The sequence below is a fragment of the Ctenopharyngodon idella genome, chromosome 16, assembly GCF_019924925.1.
Source record: "Ctenopharyngodon idella isolate HZGC_01 chromosome 16, HZGC01, whole genome shotgun sequence".
Lineage (NCBI taxonomy): Eukaryota > Metazoa > Chordata > Actinopteri > Cypriniformes > Xenocyprididae > Ctenopharyngodon > Ctenopharyngodon idella.
The window spans coordinates 35,402,191-35,424,690 of record NC_067235.1 but is presented as its reverse complement, the minus strand read 5'-3'; the positions used below and the strand labels follow the sequence as shown (position 1 = coordinate 35,424,690).

Sequence of the window (22,500 nt, the reverse complement as noted above, 5' to 3'; positions counted from 1 at the left end):
GGAACGCCTGAGAAATTTAGCGTGTCTTGCATCTGAGCATCTTTGTTTTTAGTGCATATTGATTCACAGTGATAAACAGATAATCAATGATGCTTCTTTAAATTCACCGTGTCATTACTCAGCTCAAATCTGATAGTGTCAGTGCAGTTGAATCAATAATATTACTGAATATTAATTGTCTTTTAATCTCCAACTAAGCAATCCAAAGGCGACAGTGGCGAGGACATATAGTCACATGATCAGTGACACTTTCAATACACTTGCACATAGAAATAAAGCACCATCTAAAATTATTTTTACATCATTTTACTTTTTTTTTTTGTTTGCTTTTTAAAATCCTGAAACTTTCCAATTGTTTCCAGGTTAAAGAAAATATTTTTTTCTAGTAATAAACTGTTTACAACCTAATCATATGGAAGCTTGTTTCCGCCATGAAATAAAAAATAAAAAAGTAAAATATTTCTGACTCTTTTTCTCAGAATTGCGAGATTTAAACTCACAATTGCGAGTTATAAAGTCAAAATTGTGATATAAAGTCTGAATTGTGTTATAAAGTCAGAATTGCGAGATATAAAAAGTCGAAATTGTGTTTTAAAGTCAGAATTGCGAGATATAAAGTCATAATTGTTATAAAGTCAGAATTGCAAGATATAAAGTCAGAATTGCGAGTTATAAAAAGTCTGAATTGTTATAAAGTCTGAATTGTGTTATAAAGTCAGAATTGCGAGATATAAAAAGTCAAGTCAAGTCACCTTTATTTATATAACGCTTTTTACAATGTAGATTGTGTCAAAGCAGCTTTACAGTGATAACTGGTATATCATTTTGGCTGCACAGCAGCTCTTAAAGAAAATGCTGTCAATGTAGGCTGATGCAAAGCACTGTTGAATATCAAATGTCAAATGTCAAGTGTCCCCAACTAAGCAAGCCAAAAAAAAGTCAGAATTGCGAGATGAACTCACAATTGCATGTTATAATTGTGAGGGAAAAAGACTTTTTTTCTCACAAATGTGAGTTTTAATCTCGCAATTCTGAGAATAAAAAGTCAGAATTTTAAGATAAAAAGTTGCAATTACCTTTTTTATTTTTTTTATTCAGTGGTGGAAAGAAGCTTCCATATATTCATAAAATGCTATTGAAATAAACAATGAATTAAAACCAAATTAATTAATTAAAGCTAAATCTATAAAATGATCCCATGATGAACCCCCTGTGAAGCGCCTGATAAAACCCTTTCAGTCTGGTTTCATGTTGACTTGAAAGAAGCAGCTGTTTTTTTCCTCCACGCAGCGTTTCTCTGGACAGGACTTTATCTCTGAACGTGAGATCACACTGCAGTGCACGGAAAGCTCGTCTGAAGTTAATGTGTCACCTGGCCTTCCTAACGCAGTTGTGAAATGCCCAATGACGACTGGCCTTGAAGGACCTTCTGGGAGGGTTTTTCTGTAAAAGCAGCTTATCTCAGCTGAGATGCCAGTATAAAAGTCGCGTTCAGCTGGAGAGCCAGTGTGAATATTAGCCTTCAGCACATCGACATCTTCTTCATCATCCGTCTGCGCTCTTCAGATCATCATGGGTGTGGCGTACAGCGTGGGAGAGTGAGTAAACAGATTTTGAATTCACCTCCGTTGCTGCATTTGAATCGTGAAGAACCTTCAACATCCATGCACTCTTACAAATAAATGCCATAGAAGAACCATTTTTGGTTCTCCAAAGAAATTTTTAAAATCTGAAGCGTTTTCAACAAGAAGTGGAAAGGTTCTATGGATGGTGAAGGTTCTGGTGACTTGATCCTGTTTACACCTGGTATTAAGATGCATTCTGGTCGATCGGATCACAAGTAGACGAGGGAGACGCATTCCCATTTACACCTGGTGTTTTAATCTGTCTCTTTAGTCCACTTTCGTCCACTTCTGTCTTGATTTCTACGATTCAGCTACCTCAGAAAGTGGTCAAAAGTGGAAAAGCTTGAAACAATTTATACCCCATTTCCCTGGTAAAATTCACATTCCAGGGGCTAAATATCATGTTATTTGAGGTCGCTTCAACCCGCGGACATGAAAAACAACCCACGGCAACAGTGTTAAAGTAGCCCAATTCCACGGGAAAACCACGGACTTGGTAACACTGGCGATAATGTAAAAGTAGGCGTTGTTGTTTTCCTCCAGAGGCAGTCATATGCAAATGATTGTGCCCCTGTGACGTCACATGACACCTCTGTTCCAAACAAAGCTTTTTTACAGCTTGATTATATAAATGCTTTTTTATTGATGACGAGGATGTTTTAAGTTATGGAACTTGCAGGATGTAATAATGATACAAAGACCTGTTATATGCCAAAAATTTGATTTCTCATGTCATGACCCCTTTAATACCAGGCGTAAACAGGGCCAAAACATAAATGTAACTAGAATATTATTAGACTTAATATCTGCTAACACTTTATTTTGATGTCGCTGCGAAAAACCCCTTTTAGAATCTTTATTTTTGAGGAATTTAAGGAAGTGGAATTCAAGTGGAATTTGATGCATGCAACTGTACTGTGTAGTTTTTAATAATACATTTTGTGTTTTGTATGAATTACCTATTTAAAAAAAAACAAAAAACATACATATGACCCATAAATGACATTTAATCGAATTTTGCATTACATTTAATAAATAAAACTCAGTTTCATTCAGTTCAAATTCAAGGAAAACCTGTCCTTAAATTCTGAATGTTGCCAAATCTTGAGAAATATTTTCTTATTTTAAAATCTTTCCATTTGCACTAGAAAAGGCAAGAATGAATGGATGAAGCATTTATATAGCGCTTTTATTCCATATATTGTACACCCAAAGCGTTTTACAATCACATCAGTATGCATTACGTAGGTTTTCAGCTCAAGTTGCTCAAGTTGCTCAAGTTTCTCGTCTCAAGCTGAGTTCCAGCGAAGGCCTCAGTTTCTGAATCTCACACAGTCTGGGATAATGGTCTATTTTCCCTCATGTGCGTGTGCCAGGGAAGGAGGTTATAATATCCCTTCCAGATGTGCTGGAGCTCCTGTGCACCAATAGCAGAGGGTCTCAAGGAATTTTCATTGCGCAACCGGAACGTATGACGATGACGTTACAAGGAATGGCTGCAACTTCCTATAACAGAGTCGATGCATTATAGTCTGTTGGACTGATAGAGCTTCTGAGGAAAACTTCTGTGAATATGGTCATTGTGCATCAGTGAAAAACATGTTTATGTGGAAAATCTCTGCGTTATGGTTCATGTGAATGCTTGTAAAAATATGCACCTTATGTGCCGAAAGCAGCCCGAGCATGAGCTCCACTCCTCAAGCATGTCTTTGTTTTCCTTTAGGGTGGACCATCTGTACACGTTCTTTGTCCAGTGGTCTCCAGAGAGCATCTACAGTAAACACACCAGCAAGCAGGACTTCCTAAAGGTCCATCCAGAGACCCTCAATGTGATTGACACTTTACTGAATAATTCTGCTCCCAAAAACTGGAAGGTGAGTGATGTGTGTTGCACAGAATTCACGTTTATTCAGTACTGACAAGATCAAAGTACACTGAACTTACCTGAGGAAAATAAAGATGGGCTCATTTGTTAGAAGATCCTCAATATATATATATATACACACACACACACATATGTATATATATACATATATTATATACTGCATTTACAAACTTTTGTTAGATGCAATTAATTGATTTGACAGCACTTATATATATATATATATATATATAATCGCATCTAATGTAAAAGTTTGTGTATGTGTGTATATATATACATATGCATATATTATATACTGTATTTACAAACTTATGTTAGTTGCAATTAATATATATATATATAATTGCATCTTACATAAATGTTTGTGTGTGTATATATATATATATTATACTGTATTTACAAACTTTGCTGTCAATTCGATTAATTGCATCTAACAAAAGTTTGTGTGTGTGTATATAATTTCTATTAATTTTTATTTCAGTTTTAGTTTGTTTTAGTGCATCAAGTAGCTGCAGCAACTAACTGAAATAAAAAAAAAGTTTGTTTTTCATATTTTATATTTGTATTTTATTTATAGCATTTATGTTATTTCAAGTAGCAAAATGCTTTTTGTGGTTTTAGTTTTGCTTAACTATAATAACCGTAATTTATAATAATAATAAAATAAAATAAACAACAAAAAAAGGTAATAATAGTAATACTAAAAATAAAAATGATGACAATAACAATAAAAATTCAGAGTTATAATGAAATTTTTGCATGGTTGGAGCATTATCGCTCAGATCTTGTTTTTCAAAACTGTATGGAGTGTTTTACTGAAGCATCATATTTTTTTATAATGCTTTAGGAGAAATACAAATGATCAAGATCTCAGTTATGAGTGTGTTTCCCGGTGGGTGGAGGTAGAAAACTCCTAAATTCTCTAGCGAGCAGAAACACGCTTTTTTTACACACGACCATATATGGAGAAGCTTCCTCTTCTTTGGTTTTTTTTTCATAAAACGAAACTAAGCTTGAAATGTGAGATGGGCGGGCCGAGAAACACATTATAACCAGGCTGCTCGTGAACAGAGTGAACAGAATCAAAGCACAGCAGATACTAGACAGACCATTAAACATGAGGCCAATGCAGGAGAGCATTAAGATCTTGTACTTTGCTAATGGATCCGAGGAGCCGTTTGTGGAGGTGAGCTTTGAGGAATGACCAAACCTGCTAGAAGAGAAAGGGATTCCAGAGTGTTACTGTAACTCTCGTGAGTTCACGTTCAGTCACTGATGCTTTCTCATCTCTTTTCCTCCAGATCGTCACTGTCAATCAGCAGAAGCGTCGTCCGAGTGTTTGCAGCTCTGCCGACTCTGAATCCGAGGACCTGCAGCCAGTTTTAGTAGATCGCAGTCAGATCCTGAAAGAACACCATCTCGAACAAGTAAGTGATCTAAAGACACACGTGCTGATGAAGTGAATGCGCTGCGAGATGCTTTAGATGAACGTGGTTGATGCATTCATTGATGTAAACGTGTAAATCTCCACAGCTGATGAACCACATTCCGGCTCGGACTCAAGGTTATCCGTGGAAGCTGGTGTACAGCACGGCGGAGCACGGCACCAGTCTGAGAACACTGTACCGGCAGATGGCAGAAATAGACAGACCCGTCCTGATGGTCATCAAGGATTCAGACAATCAGGTGAGTTCAGAGTTCACAGGTGCACGTGTGTCATTCAATCGTTATTGTAACTACAGCACTAAACCTTCCATTACACTTCATAATTATATTTTGCTACTTATATAAGTGCATTTACAGTGTTTAACATATGCTAAATATAAAATCTTAAATTTCATCAGTGCATTGATGCATTTGGCAGATGCTTTTATCTAAAGTGACTTGCATTGCATTCATAAATTTGATCAGTTCATGCATTCACTAGGAATCGAACCCTTGACCTTGGTGTTGCAAGCAGGGTTATTATATTTAACTAAAACTATAATTATAAAACATTTTCATTACTAGAAATGAAATAGCTGAAATCAAATAAAACATAAAACTTTTTTTTTCTTTCTGGTAGTTGACAACGCAGCATTTCTCATTTTCATTTATTTTAACTTTATGCACTAAAATAACTAAAACTGAAATAAAAATCTATATAAACATATTAAAAATATATATAACTACTGATAAAAATGGTGCGAAAACAATTCAATACTAAAACTTTAAAATTAAAACAGAAAATATAAAAGCAAAAACAAATTCAAAATATTAATGATTAATAAAAAATAAATAAAAACTATAATCGCATCTCAATTATACTAAAATATTTATATCGTATTATTATATTATAAATTTATAATATAATTTAAAATAATAATAAAATAGGCCTGTATGATTTAAGTTTTAATGTGAAAATTAATAAGATTTATATAATTAATTTTTAATATAATAGGCCTGTATGATTTATTTTATTGTTGTGAAAATATTAATATTAATAAAAACTATAATAGCATCTCAATTATACTAAAATAATTATATCATATTATATTATAACTTTTAAGTTGCAAGAAGTGCTTTTCCATTCATTTTTTTCTAATTAAAAAACGAACAAAACAAAAATGCAGTAAATAAAGCTCATTTTCAGACCCTTCATGTGAAATCACAGTTCTCTCCAGAGCTGCTTATAGATATATTGAACTCGTTTCATAACTGATGAACTTCACACAGTTATTAAACTGAACTGAATTGATCAGATTATCTTCTGCAGAATTGACTGAAGCTGCTTTGAAACATTCTGTACTGTATAAAGCGCTCTAGAAATAAAGCTGACCCATCCTGTTGTTTTAAACCCTCAGGTGTTCGGAGCGTTTTCCTCTGACCCTTTCAAAGTGAGCAGCTACTGCTACGGGACGGGAGAGACGTTCCTCTACAGCTTCAGTCCAGAGTTTCAGGTACCGGTCGCTCCGTCTGATCTGATCTGAATCACATCTGACCGCGTGCGCTGGAGGTTTGACCTTTTCTGTGTTTCATGTGCAGATCTTCCGCTGGAGTGGAGAAAACTCCTACTTCGTGAGAGGATTCCTGGACTCTCTTCAGATGGGAGGAGGAGGGTAAGTTATCATCACTCATTTCACGCCATTAAAGCACTAATAGACCTGCATCACAGTCTGTGCGTTCAAATTTCCACCAGTTTTGATAAGAACTGTTTGATTCGTACAGTCTTTACTCATAATTAAGGTTTTATGTCATTATAGGTGTGGGATTTACACTGAAATAGAATTTTATTGTCAAATTAATCAATTTACAATGAACAATACGTCATCTTTTGCATTGGAGTATCTATTTTAATTTAGTTTCATCATCACTGGTGTTTTAGATGTGATGAAACACATCACTGACATCGACCCGTTCTAAAGGGGACGTTGTTTTACACTACTACAGTATTGAAGCTTCTGCTTCTGCTTTTTGAATGTGGAAGTGCGATAAAGGTCTATTGTGCAAACGACCATTCTGTCATCGTTTACTCTCTCGTCTTTCTTCTGGCCAACACAAAATTAGATCATGTTGAGCTTCTGCTTTCTGTAGAACAAAAGTAGATTGTGATGAAACACAAAAACTGTTTGAGTTACAAGAAGTGTTTTCCATTCTTTCGTTTCAGACATAAAAAAAATGCTATTATACTTATATATATTATATATAGAATTGGCCCATATGACTTATGTTTTAATGAAGCGAAAATTAATAATATTTATATAATTCATTTATAATATCAAATTATAATAAAAATATTATTTTAATATTCTACCACACTGAAACAAATGTTGTGCATTTGATGGCATTTCTATAAGCGCTTAAATTTCCCTTATTTGGATGGCAAAATGTGATTGAAATTGACCTCAAATAATTGCAATTCGATCAAATAATGATCAGACGATTAATCAATAATCGCAGCAGGCGTAAATGCAACAGATAAAGTGTCTGCATAAATGTAAATATGAGTTTTCAAAGATTTTAATGAAAGCTGTTGTTTGTCTCTCAGGGGTCCGTTCGGATTGTGGCTGGACGCTGACCTGTATCGCGGCTCCAGTTACTCCTGCGACACCTTCTGCAACCGGCCGCTCAGCCTCCATCACGACTTCACCATTCAGGATCTGGAGGTCTGGACCTTCATCTGAGCAGAAATCCGCTGCTGTTTCCCGGCTGTATTGGTGTTATCACTGCTGTTTCATCTGAACAAACAACCGATGAGTTTGTTCCAGCAATGAAACCTGCAGAACTTGTCTGTTGACTCGAACAGAACGTCTTCCTCACTTGCATGTGGTTTTAGATAAAAGATTCTGCTATGAAATAACAACAATGTAAATGTGGTTAAAGGAAACAAGTTGAGGCAGGATTTGGGTTTTCAGTTCCCATTTCCAGTAACCTTTAACTGTTGAAGAGGCCTGATGGGACCTGAACGGCATTGCTCAAGATGCAAAGCCTCAAGCGCACATGTTCCAGACTATGTAGGCAACATACTGTAGCACACTAGTGTTGAAACGAAGCCTGTGAGTACTACTGACATAAGGCTTTAGTGTCTTTACTTTAAAATGCACTTACTGGTTTATGTGACCGACTACTACATGAAAAAGGATTTGAAAAGGAAAAATGTTTTGCTGTATGATTGTGATTTTACTACGTTATTTTTTTACTGTATTTAAAGAACTTTGTGATCACTGAATTGTGTTTTGGGATTTTGATTGTGTTTATTGTGCAGTGCTGGCACTGCATTTGGGTTTTGGATATCTAATAAAACATTATTTTTGGAAACTGTGTCTGTTTTGGTTTATCTGGTTAAGTTGTGGTTTAAATAACACTCTTTATATCAGAACAACAATATTTATATCTGTATTAACTTTAAATACTTGATTTCTAACTATATTCAGCGATGTAATATTCACTGCATTTAAAATTAGCATTACCTGGAGAAAAAAAAATATGATTCCCAGACTAGTGCACTAATTCACCACATGTAGTTTGCTTTTTAACATTTTTATTTGTGAAATACTATCGTGAGATATTCTGTGTGCAGTTAAATGGCTGGGACACCACTGGCCTTATAATATTACTAAAATGCCTATCAAACATTGGATAAATATTCTCATCATCAACATACATAACAAGCAACTCCCTTTCACACACGAATAAACATCTTAAATAATAAATAACCAGATGATTCGTCGCATATGTGAGTATTGCAGCCATTGCGCGTATATTGACGCATTAATACTTCTGAGGTAAAATGAACTCAATTATGCTATAAAACACTCTGAAACACATCTACAATAAATGTTATTACTTACGGAGTTATCAACGCACAATTTTGAACAACTATGAACAACTTTTGAACTTTGAATTTTGAACAACTATGATCAAAAACGTTAAAGACGGTGCACTCGTATTATTATGAATTTCAGCTTTAAAGTGCAATGCGCAAAATGGCGGAATAAGTCCCGCCTTCTAAATAAGAGCCAATCGCCGAGTGGTAAAGTCATCGCGTCACTGCAGCGGCCGTTAGAAGCTCCTGTTCCAGTCAGACGCGCGCTAAGATCTGCGCATGCGCATGAGCCAGTCTGGAAAATGCCGTTTTTGTCATGATTCGAGCGTTCAGAAAAAAAAATTACCACACATTTGTTGTCAGATTTCAGTGGTGATTTCAAATATGAAATTTAATTGAAAGCTTGGCTAACAGCTTTAGAGAATTTGATGTTTCCCCATTCAAATATAGAGAGTATGCATTGACGTCACTTTCCCGCCAGAACACGCTCCCTCAGCTGGACTGAGTGGCAAAAGAAGCTGCTGCATGACTGGATTTAATAGGGGAAACTGCGAAAACACAAGTAAAACAAACGATTACACTAAAGGATGGGCTCGAAAGTGTTCCTTATGACATGCCTAATCCATGGATATTGGCATGCAGCCAGGAATCGTGTTTCCTGTCATTTATATGTGCCTGATTTCGACACCGGGGAAATACATAGAGCAAATCTGACTGTGAACTCTTTATATAATATAAGTCTAAATCGGAGTGATCACTTATATCAATGTTATATATATCATCCAGCCCTAAAACTTGTATAGTTTTTGTCAGTGTTTATTTAAAAACACCCAATTATGCAGAATATAAGATGGTAAATATTTAATTGATGAGTTAAATACAATATATAAAGTATGATTTGACCTCAAAATCCATCGTTTCCACGAAACATGATAACTGCAAATCCATGTTTCTCTGCCTGGAGTCCAGTTGTTTCTGTGAATTGCAGTGATCCATTTGCTTCTTTTTTCTGTGGCTTTCAGCAGTCTGTAAAAATATACCTCAGATTTTGTGTCAAAGCTATTTGTACGGTGAGTCGCAAAGCTCTTTCCCGTTTTGGATGTGTTTTGTGTGTTTTTCGCGGCATTCATGCTGAAAACCAATGCTGCCACTCAGTCTTTTGCCACTCAGTGGGCGTAACCGCAGTCATAACGGTCGACGGTGACGTCACGTGCATGCCGTTTCTAAAATGGCTTGTCTTAAAGGGAAAATTATTTAAATTTTATGAAATTTATTTAAATATGGATATTTTTCTTACAAAAACGCATCGCTTCGCTTCAGAAGACCTTTATTAACCCCCTGGAGTCCTATAGATTACTTTATGGATGGATGCATTATTTTTGCATCCATCCATATTCCCCCCCCCCATTATAAACCTTGGAGGATATTTTTAAATATAACTCCAATTGTGTTCGTCTGAAAGAAGATAGTCATATACACCCAGAATGGCTTGAGGGTGAGTAAATCATGGGATCAGTTTCATTTTTGCGTGAACTGAAAGGGATTTTGTCTGTAGCTTTAAAGAGATAGTTCAGCCTAAAATGAATTAAAGTCGTCATTTACTCACCCTGCTGTTGTTCTAATGTCGTACGCCCTTCTTTCCTTTCAGACCCCAAAATGAGAAGTGTTCCCGCTCACGCATGATAGCAGTAAATAGCAAACAGAATCAAACTGTTTAAAAAGTATCTTCGCTGAGTCAAATATCACCGGACCGGAATTTCAACGGATATATTATTTACCCCAGAGAAGAAGGTACATGGGTTGTATTTCATGTCGCGTGATCTTATGAACACGCAATCGAGAAGACCAACAATCAGGATTTCTGTTAAATAATACAGTATATTTCGCTTTGTTTTTCACCAGAGCCTAACGTAAATCCCCAGAACTTTTGGAATATTGTCCAACAAGTGGGACATTTTTTAAAAATTCTGCTTTTGTGTTCTGCTTTTTTTGTGATCTGCTTTTGTGAAGAGAACAACACCAGGGTTAGCTGAAGATGACTTCATTTTCATTTTAGGGTAACTATCCCTTTAAATTCCCGCGCTTTTTAAAGCAGGATGGATTCTGATTGGCTGTCGATTTATCGTTCATCAGCTGGAAAAAAAAAATCGTTCGTAAAGTGAATCGATACAGTTGTGGTGTGAACTCTGCTTTTCTTTTAGAACTACTTTTAGAACTAGACCTATATTGTTATCGTTTGTTTGTTTGTTTGTTTTGTTTGTTTTTCAAATTGATTCCTTTTCAAATTAAAATTATGCATGTGTTATTTACTATCTTTAAAGTAAATAGAGTGATAAGCATATCAGATTGATTGATTTATTTATTTGGACCTTGTTCACTTGGCTGATAAACTTAAATTGTATTTTGTATTAGTTTGTTTCATAATAAACTTTACAGCGTTATGTAAAACATAAAAACTATGTCAGAATAAATCTTTTTTATGAAACTCTGAGCCTGTGAAGAATGTGAGTTGGGAAACAGATTGGAGCCGCTGTTAATAGACGAGGTTTGATCTGTGAGCAGCGCCACCGCGTGGTTGAAAGTCAAACTACTAGCAGAAGAAATATGACACAGTTTTGTATGAATGGTTTGAGCATGTAAAAATATTTCAACTATATCAACTACTAGTTTGCTTTGCTTGCTGTGTGTTTGTTCACCATGTTACACTAGCAAACGCCAGTTTCATGTATTTATTTGTCTCTGTCGCCACCTTGCGACGAGCTGCTGTAACTGCAGCGCTGAAAACACTTACATAATCATAAACGTCTTTATAATCAAAATAAATGAATCTTTTCGGATTTATGAGCAAACTAACGTGGCGCGAGTGCAGCAACCCCGCCTGGCTTTGAGCGCGAAGCAGTTCTGTTTCCGCCGGAAGTACAGTCGCCAGAGAGAATCACTTCCTGGAGAGAGTGTTTGTGCTGCTGGTTTATTTTTTTCAGTGTGTCGTGTGTGTGTGTTTGTTGTTAAACCTCTCAGACACCGCGGTTTTACTCTCTATCATGGTTTATAGCTGCTGTCCGAACTGACTGCTGTCTGGTGAGTGTTGCTCATATTTCACTGATTGAGAATAAATGATTCAGTCTCATATTTGATAAGAAACATCAGCAGATGAATATAAACACGTCCGTTTGTTTGACAGATGAAGCTTGTCGTTTGTGTTTTTGTGTGCTGCTGAAATGACATTTGCTCTTCATACAGTAATGCTTCGGTTTCACCTGATTCTCCTCAGATAATCTAAATATTTAATTTGACGCGTTTTTATTTTCATCGACTTTGTTTTATTCCAAAGTGTCGTTTTGTCCTTTGCTTGTTTTCGTGTTTCTTCAAAGCTGCTGCTTTCTGTTTCACTTTGACCAATGGCTGATCGATACATGACAGACAATCATCTGTATAATAAAAGCCCCGTCATACCGACACTTTAGTCATATTTTAATATTAATATGAAAATGTTTTGTAATATACTAACGTTACATGTTATCAGTAATGTTATATATCATCGTTGGTTCCACTTCAGCAATACAGTTATAGTATTACAATATCATAACATTTATATAATAAAAACAATTGTAAAATGTCACATTATATTATTATAGGCTACATTTCAAAGATGTCAAAGAATTTGGCTCAGCCATCGATGTACCGATACATTTATTATTATTATTATTATTATTATTGTAACAGTTATTATTAATAAATAGTATTTTTATATTATCATTCATATTATTATTATTATTATTATTATTATTATTATAACATTTATTTTTATTATTACTCTTTATAAAATAATAATTTTCTGTGCATTTAATGTTTTTAACTTTTTGGCATTTTTCTGTGAACTCTTGCAAATATATATATATATATATATATATATATATTTACATATACATAAAATGCAGCTCAAAGTGAAAACAAACAGCAACAAAAACAAAGTCAAAATCAATAAAATATGTAATTCACCACATTGCTCAGATCAGATATATTTTAGTCAGTATTTACTGTAATATTTGACAAAATGCATGTAAATTTTTGGTGTGTGATGGGAGTGTGTTTGTGTGTTTGTGTTCAGCTCTGGTATGGAGTCCCCAGCCGTGGATGATGATATCTGTATCCTGAAGCACGAGACGGCGTACGGGCCGACCGAGAGCCCGGTGTCCGTGTGTGCCGGCGATGAGTCCGTGGCGTCTCACTTCGCGCTGGTCACGGCGTACGAGGACATCAAGAAGAGGCTGCGAGACACGGAGAAGGAGAACGGGCTGCTGCGGAGGAGAGTCAAACAGCTGGAAGACAAGGTCCGTTTCCACACGACTGTCAACATTGATGATAATCATAAATGTTTCTTGATCATCAAATCATCATATTAGAATGATTTCTGAAGGATCATGTGACACTGAAGACTGGAGTAATGATGCTGAAAATCCAGGAATAAATTACACTTTACTATATATTCACAGTTATTTTAAACTGTAATCTTTCTTAATTTATCCAAACTTTTTGAACATGTCTGTCTTTGCATGTTTCCGCAGCATTTCCGTCCGGAAGCGCCTCCGTCTGAAGGGCCGCAGTACATGAACAAAGCCTTCAGCGCGTACCGCGGTATCTACTTCGAGAAGGAGGACCTGCAGATGGAGCTGAATAAAGTGGTACTTTGAGTGTTCGCTGCTCATTCCTCTCAAACCCTCATGATGCACACAGTAAACTGATTTCTGCGTTTTCTTCCAGAAAAAGGAGAAAGTGGATTTAGAGCGTGTTCTGACGGAGCAGCTGCAGGCCAGAGAGCTGGAGCTTCTGCAGCTGAAGTCAGAGATGGACACGAGACAAGGTGACGTTCAGTGATTCACGTGTTCTCCTGCAGGACAAACTCTCGTGTGGATTCAGGACTCTGGATCATAAAGCTACACATGATTGTTGTTTTATTGTTTTGTTTGATATATATCAGACATTTCTAAACTAAACCACATTGATTAGAAAGTAAATATTATATTATTGCATTATTAAATAATATTATGTTTTTACATTATTAACAATTATAATATTATTACATTAATAAATATTACATTAAATTTAGTATTTATTAATTATTATATATAAAAAATATGTTGTTGAGTAATTAAATGATTACTATTATTCAATTATTATATTATTATTCAATTATAATAATATTATTAAACTAATAAATATTATTATATTAAATTTAATTACTATTATTTCATTAAATTATTAAATATTATATTATTGAATGATTACCATTATGCTATTCAATTATTAAATTTATATATAATGAAAATGATAAATGTTATATTATTACATTACTAAAGTAATAAATATTAGATTGTTGAGTTATTAAATTATTATATTAAATTAAGTATTATTGTTTTATTAAATTATTAAATATTATTATTGAGTTATTAAATGATCACTTTTATATTATTCAATTTATTCAATATTATATTTTTAAATGACTAAACAATTCAAATATTATTAAACTAATAAGTATTATGTATAAACGTTGTATTATTAATATAAATATTAAGAAATTAAGAACTATTATTATATTAAATTAAGAACTATTATTTTATTATTAAATATTATATTGTTAAAATAATTATAAATATGGGTTATTAAATGATTACCATTATGTTATTCAATTTATTTATATATATATATATAATATATATATATATATATATAGCATTATTGAAGTATTAAATATTATTTTGTTGATTTATTAAATGATTACTAATATATTATTTAATTATTACATACATTTTTAAATTAACAAATAAAATATAACATTATTACAATATTTATTATTAAATAATATTAATAAAACATTTAATATTTTTAAATGACTAATTATAATAATTACAATATTATTAAACTAATTATAATTATGATATTATTAAACTAATAAATATTATATATAAATATTTTTTATTATTATTATAAATATTATTCAAATGAGAACTATTATTATATTAAATCAAGAAATATTATTTTATTCAATTATTAAATATTGTTGAGTTATTAAATGATTACAATTATGTTATTCAATTATTAAATATATATATGTGTGTATAGCATTATTAAAGAATTAAATATTATTAGATTGTTGAATTATTAAATTATTATATTAAATAAAGTATTTTTATTCAATTATTAAATATTGAGTTTTTAAATGATTACTATTATATTATTCAATTATTACATATATTTTTAAATGATTAACATTTATAATATTGTTACATTATTAAAGTATTAAATATTATTATATTGTTGTATTATTAAATAATAATAGTAAAATATTAAATAAATATTAAAAATATATTAAAAAAATTATTAAATTATCATCATATTATTAAAAATTAGTAGTAAAATATTATATAATAATACTCAAACACAGTTAAAATAATTAAGGCATGTTTTCCGCACTGTTTCTCAGTAAATTAACGAAAGGATTAAGGAATGGTATTTAATTATTTATTTAACAATACATAGTCGTAAATGGCAATAATTATCCAAATATATTTTTACTAAAACAGTTTAATACAGGAGAAATGACACGCTGAGGCTGTGATGATGTAAACAATCCCTGAATCCCAGTATATGCTGTGTTTGTGTTCTCAGTCATGAGGAGTCTGACGGATACAGCGGATTACTGGCAGGTGGACACAAAGATCCAGTCGCTGCAGGAGCAGCTGGAGCGCTTACAGATAGAGAATAATGCTCTGCACAAGCTCTGCCGGGCCGGACAGGTGCGTCTCTTCCTCCTCAAACCTCACGGCCAGCGGCAGAAACTAGATCTAGAACAGTCTATCTTTTTATCTTACTGACTTTAAAAAAGTTATGACCCGTCTTGAAGAAAAAAATATGACCAGCTTGTAAGACTAGTTTAAGCAGTTTATGCAAACAGACACAGACGGCTTTTACACTTCCAGAGCAGATTTTTGTCATGCCAACATCCAACAGTTTGTCTCATCAACAAGCCGTGTGATTTAAAGATTCATTCCTGTTTGTTGCTCAAACAGTGTGTGTGTGTGTGTGTGTGTGTGTTTGTTTGTTTATATATATATATATATATTTAAATGTGTATTAATGTGCAGTTAGTCAGTGCGTGTCATTCATGATGTTCTTCTCACAGGATTCCTCTGAAAACTGTGTAGTTCGTGATGATCAGTCTCATGAAGAAATGACAGACTTCAGGTATTTATGACATTTGAAAAGCTTTTCTTTCATATTTCTGTGTGTGTGCAGTGCTGCAGGCGTCCACTAGAGGGCGGGATTGTAACAGCTGTAAGATGGACCAATGAAATAACATTTAGCAGTCACATAATTGGACTCACATTACATTTTCAGTGATGTAAATCAAGCAACAGGTTCTCCCACGGTTATGGAAAATATCAGGAAATATTAAAACTTCTTTATTTTCTTGGCATTTTTATAGTGAAGACACATTTCTCCTGTGCTTAAATGTTTTATATGTAGAGTAGCACCTGTTTGCCAGTATGGATGGGTCATGATGGTCTACTAGATTTATTTTTATTTTTGATATTATATCTTAGACAGTTTTGCACAGTAAATCTCTTTTCGTCTTTAAATTCATCCTCTTTGAATTTAGAACTCTTGCCACTGCAGATATTCACGCAGGCAATTAAAAAACGCATGAGTGTGTTATTGATAAAAAACGATGATGGCATGTGATGTATGAGTGATGCGTGTCTGTGTTTAGGACGATTGCCATCGTACAGTCGTATCAGGACGTCCTCAGTGAAGTGTCACGTTTGCACTCGGCCGTTCGGTCGCAGTCAGACCTGGTGAGGAAGCTGAGAGAGAGGCCAGTGCACATGCTCAGAAGAGGTGAGTGACAGCTGGAGGGCGCGTTTGAACGGAGGAATAAGATGTGAACGTCTATTATTAGATTCATGTTGTTAGATATAAAAAGATTTAAAGGACAGTTCTGTCCTGATTTACTCACCCTTGTGTCAGTCCAACACTTATTTTATTATTGTTGTTATTATTATTATTATTATTATTATAGTGTTATTTTATTTTGTGTAGTTATTTTTTTAATAAATCACCATCCACGTTCATTGTGTCGTCCTTTATGGAAGCTTGTTTCTGCCACGAAATAAAAATATAAAATTGGTAATTGCGACTTTTTTTTTTTTTTTACAATTGCGAGTTTATGTCTCTCATTTGCAAGTATAAACGTTTTGTTTTTTTCTTGTAATAGCAAGTTTCCATCTCGTAATTTCGTCTTTTTTTCGTAATAGCTATTTTACATCTCGCAATTTTGACTTTATTTTGCTCCAAAATCTCGCAATTCAGAGGGTTTTTTTTCGTAATTACAAGTTTATATCTCACAATTCAGACTTTTTTTTCGTAATAGCGAGTTCATATCACAATTCAGACTTTTTTTTGTAATAGCGAGTTTATATCTCACAATTCAGACTTTTTTTTCGTAATAGCGAGTTCATATCACAATTCAGACTTTTTTTTGTAATAGCGAGTTTATATCACAATTCAGACTTTTTTTTTCGTAATAGCGAGTTTATATCTCACAATTCAGACTTTTTTCATAATAGCGAGTTTACATCTTGCAATTTTGACTTTTTTCGTAATAGCAAATTTATATCTCACAATTTAGACTTTTTTCGTAAAAGCGAGTTTGTATCTCGCAATTCAGTTTTTTTTTCATAATAGCGAGTTTACATCTTATAATTTAGACTTTTTTTCATAATTACAAGTTTATATCTCACAATTCAGACTTGTTTTTCGTAATAGCGAGTTTATATCTCACAATTCACTTTTTTCGTAATAGCAAGTTTATATTTCACAATTCAGACTTTTTTTTCATAATAGCGAGTTTATATCTCACAATTCAGACTTTTTTTTCGTAATAGCGAGTTTATATCTCACAATTCAGACTTTTTTCGTAATAGCTAGTTTATATCTCACAATTCAGATTTTTTTTCGTATTAGCAGACTTTTTTCATTATAGCGAGTTTACATCTTACACCTCAGACTTTTTTTCATAATAGCAAGTTTATATCTCACAATTTTGACTTTTTTCGTAATAGCAAATTTATATCTCACAATTCAGACTTTTTTTGTAAAAGCGAGTTTATATCTCACAATTCAGATTTTTTTTCGTAATAGCGAGTTTATATCTCACAATTTTGACTTTTTTTGTAATAGCAAATTTATATCTCACAATTCAGACTTTTTTTGTAAAAGCGAGTTTATATCTCACAATTCAGACTTTTTTTCATAATAGCGAGTTTATATCTCACAATTCAGACTTTTTTTGTAAAAGCGAGTTTATATCTCACAATTCAGACTTTTTTTGTAAAAGCGAGTTTATATCTCACAATTCAGATTTTTTTCATAAAAGTGAGTTTATATCACAATTCAGACTTTTTTTGTAAAAGCGAGTTTATATCTCACAATTCAGATTTTTTTTCGTATTAGCAGACTTTTTTCGTAATAGCGAGTTTATATCTCACAATTCAGACTTTTTTTTGTAATAGCGAGTTTATATCTCACAATTCAGACTTTTTTTGTAAAAGCGAGTTTATATCTCACAATTCAGATTTTTTTCATAAAAGTGAGTTTATATCACAATTCAGACTTTTTTTGTAAAAGCGAGTTTATATCTCACAATTCAGACTTTTTTTCATAATAGCGAGTTTATATCTCACAATTCAGACTTTTTTTGTAAAAGCGAGTTTATATCTCACAATTCAGATTTTTTTTCGTATTAGCAGACTTTTTTCGTAATAGCGAGTTTATATCTCACAATTCAGACTTTTTTTTGTAATAGCGAGTTTATATCTCACAATTCAGACTTTTTTTGTAAAAGCGAGTTTATATCTCACAATTCAGATTTTTTTCATAAAAGTGAGTTTATATCACAATTCAGACTTTTTTTGTAAAAGCGAGTTTATATCTCACAATTCAGATTTTTTTTCGTAAAAGCGAGTTTATATCTCACAATTCAGATTTTTTTTGTAAAAGTGAGTTTATATCTCACAATTCAGACTTTTTTCGTAAAAGTGAGTTTACGTCTCACAATTCAGATTTTTTTTCATAATAGCAAATTTTTTTCGTTATAGCAGTTTACCTCTCACAATTCAGATTTTTTTCGTAATAGCAGACTTTTTTCATTATAGCGAGTTTACATCTCGCAATTTTGACTTTATTTTGCTCCAAATTCTGAGTTACGTCTCGCAATTCTGACTTCATTTTCCTTTTAGTTTATATCTTGTAATTATGAGTTAACATCCTGCAGATCTGAATTGTGAAAAAAGTGAGTTAAAAAGTTTTAATTCTGTGGCAGAAATAAGCTTCCATAGTCCTTTGTGTCCATTTGTGTTGCACAGTAAAAAGAAAATGATAAAATCAAAGCTGGAAGAACAGTAGGGTGAGTAAATGAAAAGTTGAAAAGTAAATGATATGAGAGGTGTTCAGATATTAAAGTAATTAAAGTAATAAAGACTGGAGCGATTCTCAGTTTTCAGCATGTCATTCTCATTTGTTAAATTCGGATCTCTTGATTTGAAGTCAGAATACGGTAAACAATAATCCATCATACCTACAGCTTCCTGATGTGACTGTATTTGCGTTTACATTTATGCATTCGACAGACACTTTTATACGAAGCGATTTACATTACAGTCAAGCTATACATTTGTTTTTTCAGTTCGTGAATCAAACTCTTGACCTTACACAACAGATACAAACAATAAGAGACAGAAACAGATCGCTGTGGTGTGTGTCAGTGATCGGCTGAAATATTTTCTCAGAAAATATTACAATTCATTTATTTAGTTCCTTTGCATAGTATGTTATTAATTTAATGGATTTCCTTTTCACCTTTATATAGCGCTTTGCATAATACAGGTTGTTTCAAAGGAATCAGTTCAAACTGTTTAAAAGAATCAATTTAGAACTCTGATTCAGTGATTCAGATGTTCATGAAAGTCTCTTTTTTCATGTTTTAAAATGTTTTAGTGAGAATGTATTGTTATACTGGACATGTAAATAAATATTTAAGGGCATTAGATCATTTCAAATGATTTTGTGACGTATCTGTCAGTCGAACATCTGAAGCTTGTGCAGATCTGAATGTTTCTGTCACATCAGGTCAGCTGTAAATCATCACTCCTTTATCTGATCTGACAGCATGTGAATATGAGATGCGTGTTGTTTTTGTCCATACTGCGCGTACGGTTATCGTCGCTCTGGGTTTGTTAGTATTCCCCGTGTGTTGCAGAGGAAAAGCAAAAGGTGCAAATGAGAATGAGTGTTAAAAATGAGGAAGAGCTCCATGTTTACTTCAGCGAATCTGTGAGAGCCCGAGACGGCGGGCGGCAGCGTGTAAGGAAATATGTCTCTCTCTCTTTTTTTTAAGATATGCCCCATATATTCCTCTGAGAGATCAGCAACATAATCAGTTTTCAAATGAGCCCCTCATTGTTTCTTTAGATGAGAAACAGGGAGAAAACAGAAACCTAGTGAGCTGAAGGAAACGCGTCCCCTGAGGCGCGGCCGTACACTAATGCATGGGTTATTTATGTTACGAGCACAATGCCATCTGTGCGGGTAAAAATAGTGTTCGGACTCTGTGGTGATCTGGTTTGATTTCAAACTTTATGCCCAGGTGAGTCTCAAAAAACATAATGAACATCATTTCATCCCAAAATCAAAATAAAAGAAATTTTATTTTACCTAACAAAAATGAAGCCTATATATATAATATATATATTATCTGTTGTTTTCTATTATATTTTTCATAATGTATTTTTTTCTCACATTACAGAATACATATATATATATATATATATATATATATATATATATATATATACAGTGGGTACGGAAAGTATTCAGACCCCCTTAAATTTTTCACTCTTTGTTATATTGCAGCCATTTGTTAAAATCATTTAAGTTCATTTTTTTTCCTCATTAATGTACACACAGCACCCCATATTGACAGAAATACACAGAATTGTTGACATTTTTGCAGATTTATTAAAAAAGAAAAACTGAAATATCACATGGTCCTAAGTATTCAGACCCTTTGCTCAGTATTTAGTAGAAGCACCCTTTTGATCTAATACAGCCATGAGTCTTTTTGGGAAAGATGCAACAAGTTTTTCACACCTGGATTTGGGGATCCTCTGCCATTCCTCCTTGCAGATCCTCTCCAGTTCTGTCAGGTTGGATGGTAAACGTTGGTGGACAGCCATTTTTAGGTCTCTCCAGAGATGCTCAATTGGGTTTAAGTCAGGGCTCTGGCTGGGCCATTCAAGAACAGTCACAGAGTTGTTGTGAAGCCACTCCTTCGTTATTTTAGCTGTGTGCTTAGGGTCATTGTCTTGTTGGAAGGTAAACCTTCGGCCCAGTCTGAGGTCCTGAGCACTCTGGAGAAGGTTTTCGTCCAGGATATCCCTGTACTTGGCCGCATTCATCTTTCCCTCGATTGCAACCAGTCGTCCTGTCCCTGCAGCTGAAAAACACCCCCACAGCATGATGCTGCCACCACCATGCTTCACTGTTGGGACTGTATTGGACAGGTGATGAGCAGTGCCTGGTTTTCTCCACACATACCGCTTAGAATTAAGGCCAAAAAGTTCTATCTTGGTCTCATCAGACCAGAGAATCTTATTTCTCACCATCTTGGAGTCCTTCAGGTGTTTTTTCATGTGTCTTGCACTGAGGAGAGGCTTCCGTCGGGCCACTCTGCCATAAAGCCCCGACTGGTGGAGGGCTGCAGTGATGGTTGACTTTCTACAACTTTCTCCCATCTCCCGACTGCATCTCTGGAGCTCAGCCACAGTGATCTTTGGGTTCTTCCTTACCTCTCTCACCAAGGCTCTTCTCCCCCGATAGCTCAGTTTGGCCGGACGGCCAGCTCTAGGAAGGGTTCTGGTCGTCCCAAACGTCTTCCATTTAAGGATTATGGAGGCCACTGTGCTCTTAGGAACCTTAAGTGCAGCAGAAATTTTTTTGTAACCTTGGCCAGATCTGTGCCTTGCCACAATTCTGTCTCTGAGCTCTTCAGGCAGTTCCTTTGACCTCATGATTCTCATTTGCTCTGACATGCACTGTGAGCTGTAATGTCTTATATAGACAGGTGTGTGGCTTTCCTAATCAAGTCCAATCAGTATAATCAAACACAGCTGGACTCAAATGAAGGTGTAGAACCATCTCAAGGATGATCAGAAGAAATGGACAGCACCTGAGTTAAATATATGAGTGTCACAGCAAAGGGTCTGAATACTTAGGACCATGTGATATTTCAGTTTTCCTTTTTTAATAAATCTGCAAAAATGTCGACAATTCTGTGTATTTCTGTCAATATGGGGTGCTGTGTGTACATTAATGAGGAAAAAAATGAACTTAAATGATTTTAGCAAATGGCTGCAATATAACAAAGAGTGAAAAATTTAAGGGGGTCTGAATACTGTCCGTACCCACTGTATATCATTTATTAAATTTTATTTATTTACTTATTTTTATATTCATTGATTAATTATATATATATAGATAGATAGATAGATTATGAATACAAAAATAAATAACTTTTATAACTATTATAAAAAATTTTAATTTTATAATAAAAATATATAAATTGAATAAATAAA

At 33.8% G+C, this 22,500-nt stretch overlaps 2 protein-coding genes across 5 annotated transcripts in view; both read left to right on the top strand.

The window, feature by feature from the left end:
- Nucleotides 1-1,441: 1,441 nt before the first annotated feature.
- On the top strand, nucleotides 1,442-8,304 carry LOC127497333 (nuclear receptor coactivator 7-like). Of its 3 annotated transcripts, XM_051865754.1 has the most exons (7): nucleotides 1,442-1,598; nucleotides 3,349-3,499; nucleotides 4,809-4,934; nucleotides 5,041-5,193; nucleotides 6,351-6,446; nucleotides 6,532-6,605; nucleotides 7,535-8,304. In XM_051865754.1, exons 1-7 carry the CDS (start codon nucleotides 1,573-1,575, stop codon nucleotides 7,668-7,670), a joined length of 762 nt encoding a protein of 253 aa, XP_051721714.1. In that variant the 5' UTR covers nucleotides 1,442-1,572; the 3' UTR covers nucleotides 7,671-8,304. The 3 variants fall into 3 exon arrangements, with proteins under 3 accessions (XP_051721714.1, XP_051721713.1, XP_051721715.1); XM_051865753.1 differs by lacking the exon at nucleotides 1,442-1,598 and having other exon boundaries at nucleotides 1,613-3,499; XM_051865755.1 differs by lacking the exons at nucleotides 1,442-1,598; nucleotides 3,349-3,499 and adding an exon at nucleotides 3,977-4,693.
- A 3,469-nt stretch (nucleotides 8,305-11,773) lies between these two features.
- The window catches only part of LOC127497330 (5-azacytidine-induced protein 2-like), a 14,127-nt gene continuing 3,400 nt past the window's right edge, over nucleotides 11,774-22,500 (top strand). For both annotated transcript variants that reach the window (XM_051865744.1, XM_051865743.1), the window contains exons 1-7: nucleotides 11,774-11,890; nucleotides 12,921-13,143; nucleotides 13,378-13,494; nucleotides 13,574-13,673; nucleotides 15,479-15,606; nucleotides 15,993-16,054; nucleotides 16,581-16,708. In XM_051865744.1, coding sequence (XP_051721704.1) covers nucleotides 12,928-13,143; nucleotides 13,378-13,494; nucleotides 13,574-13,673; nucleotides 15,479-15,606; nucleotides 15,993-16,054; nucleotides 16,581-16,708 — 751 coding nt within the window. In that variant the 5' untranslated portion in view covers nucleotides 11,774-11,890; nucleotides 12,921-12,927. The remainder of the gene's footprint in view (nucleotides 11,891-12,920; nucleotides 13,144-13,377; nucleotides 13,495-13,573; nucleotides 13,674-15,478; nucleotides 15,607-15,992; nucleotides 16,055-16,580; nucleotides 16,709-22,500) is intronic.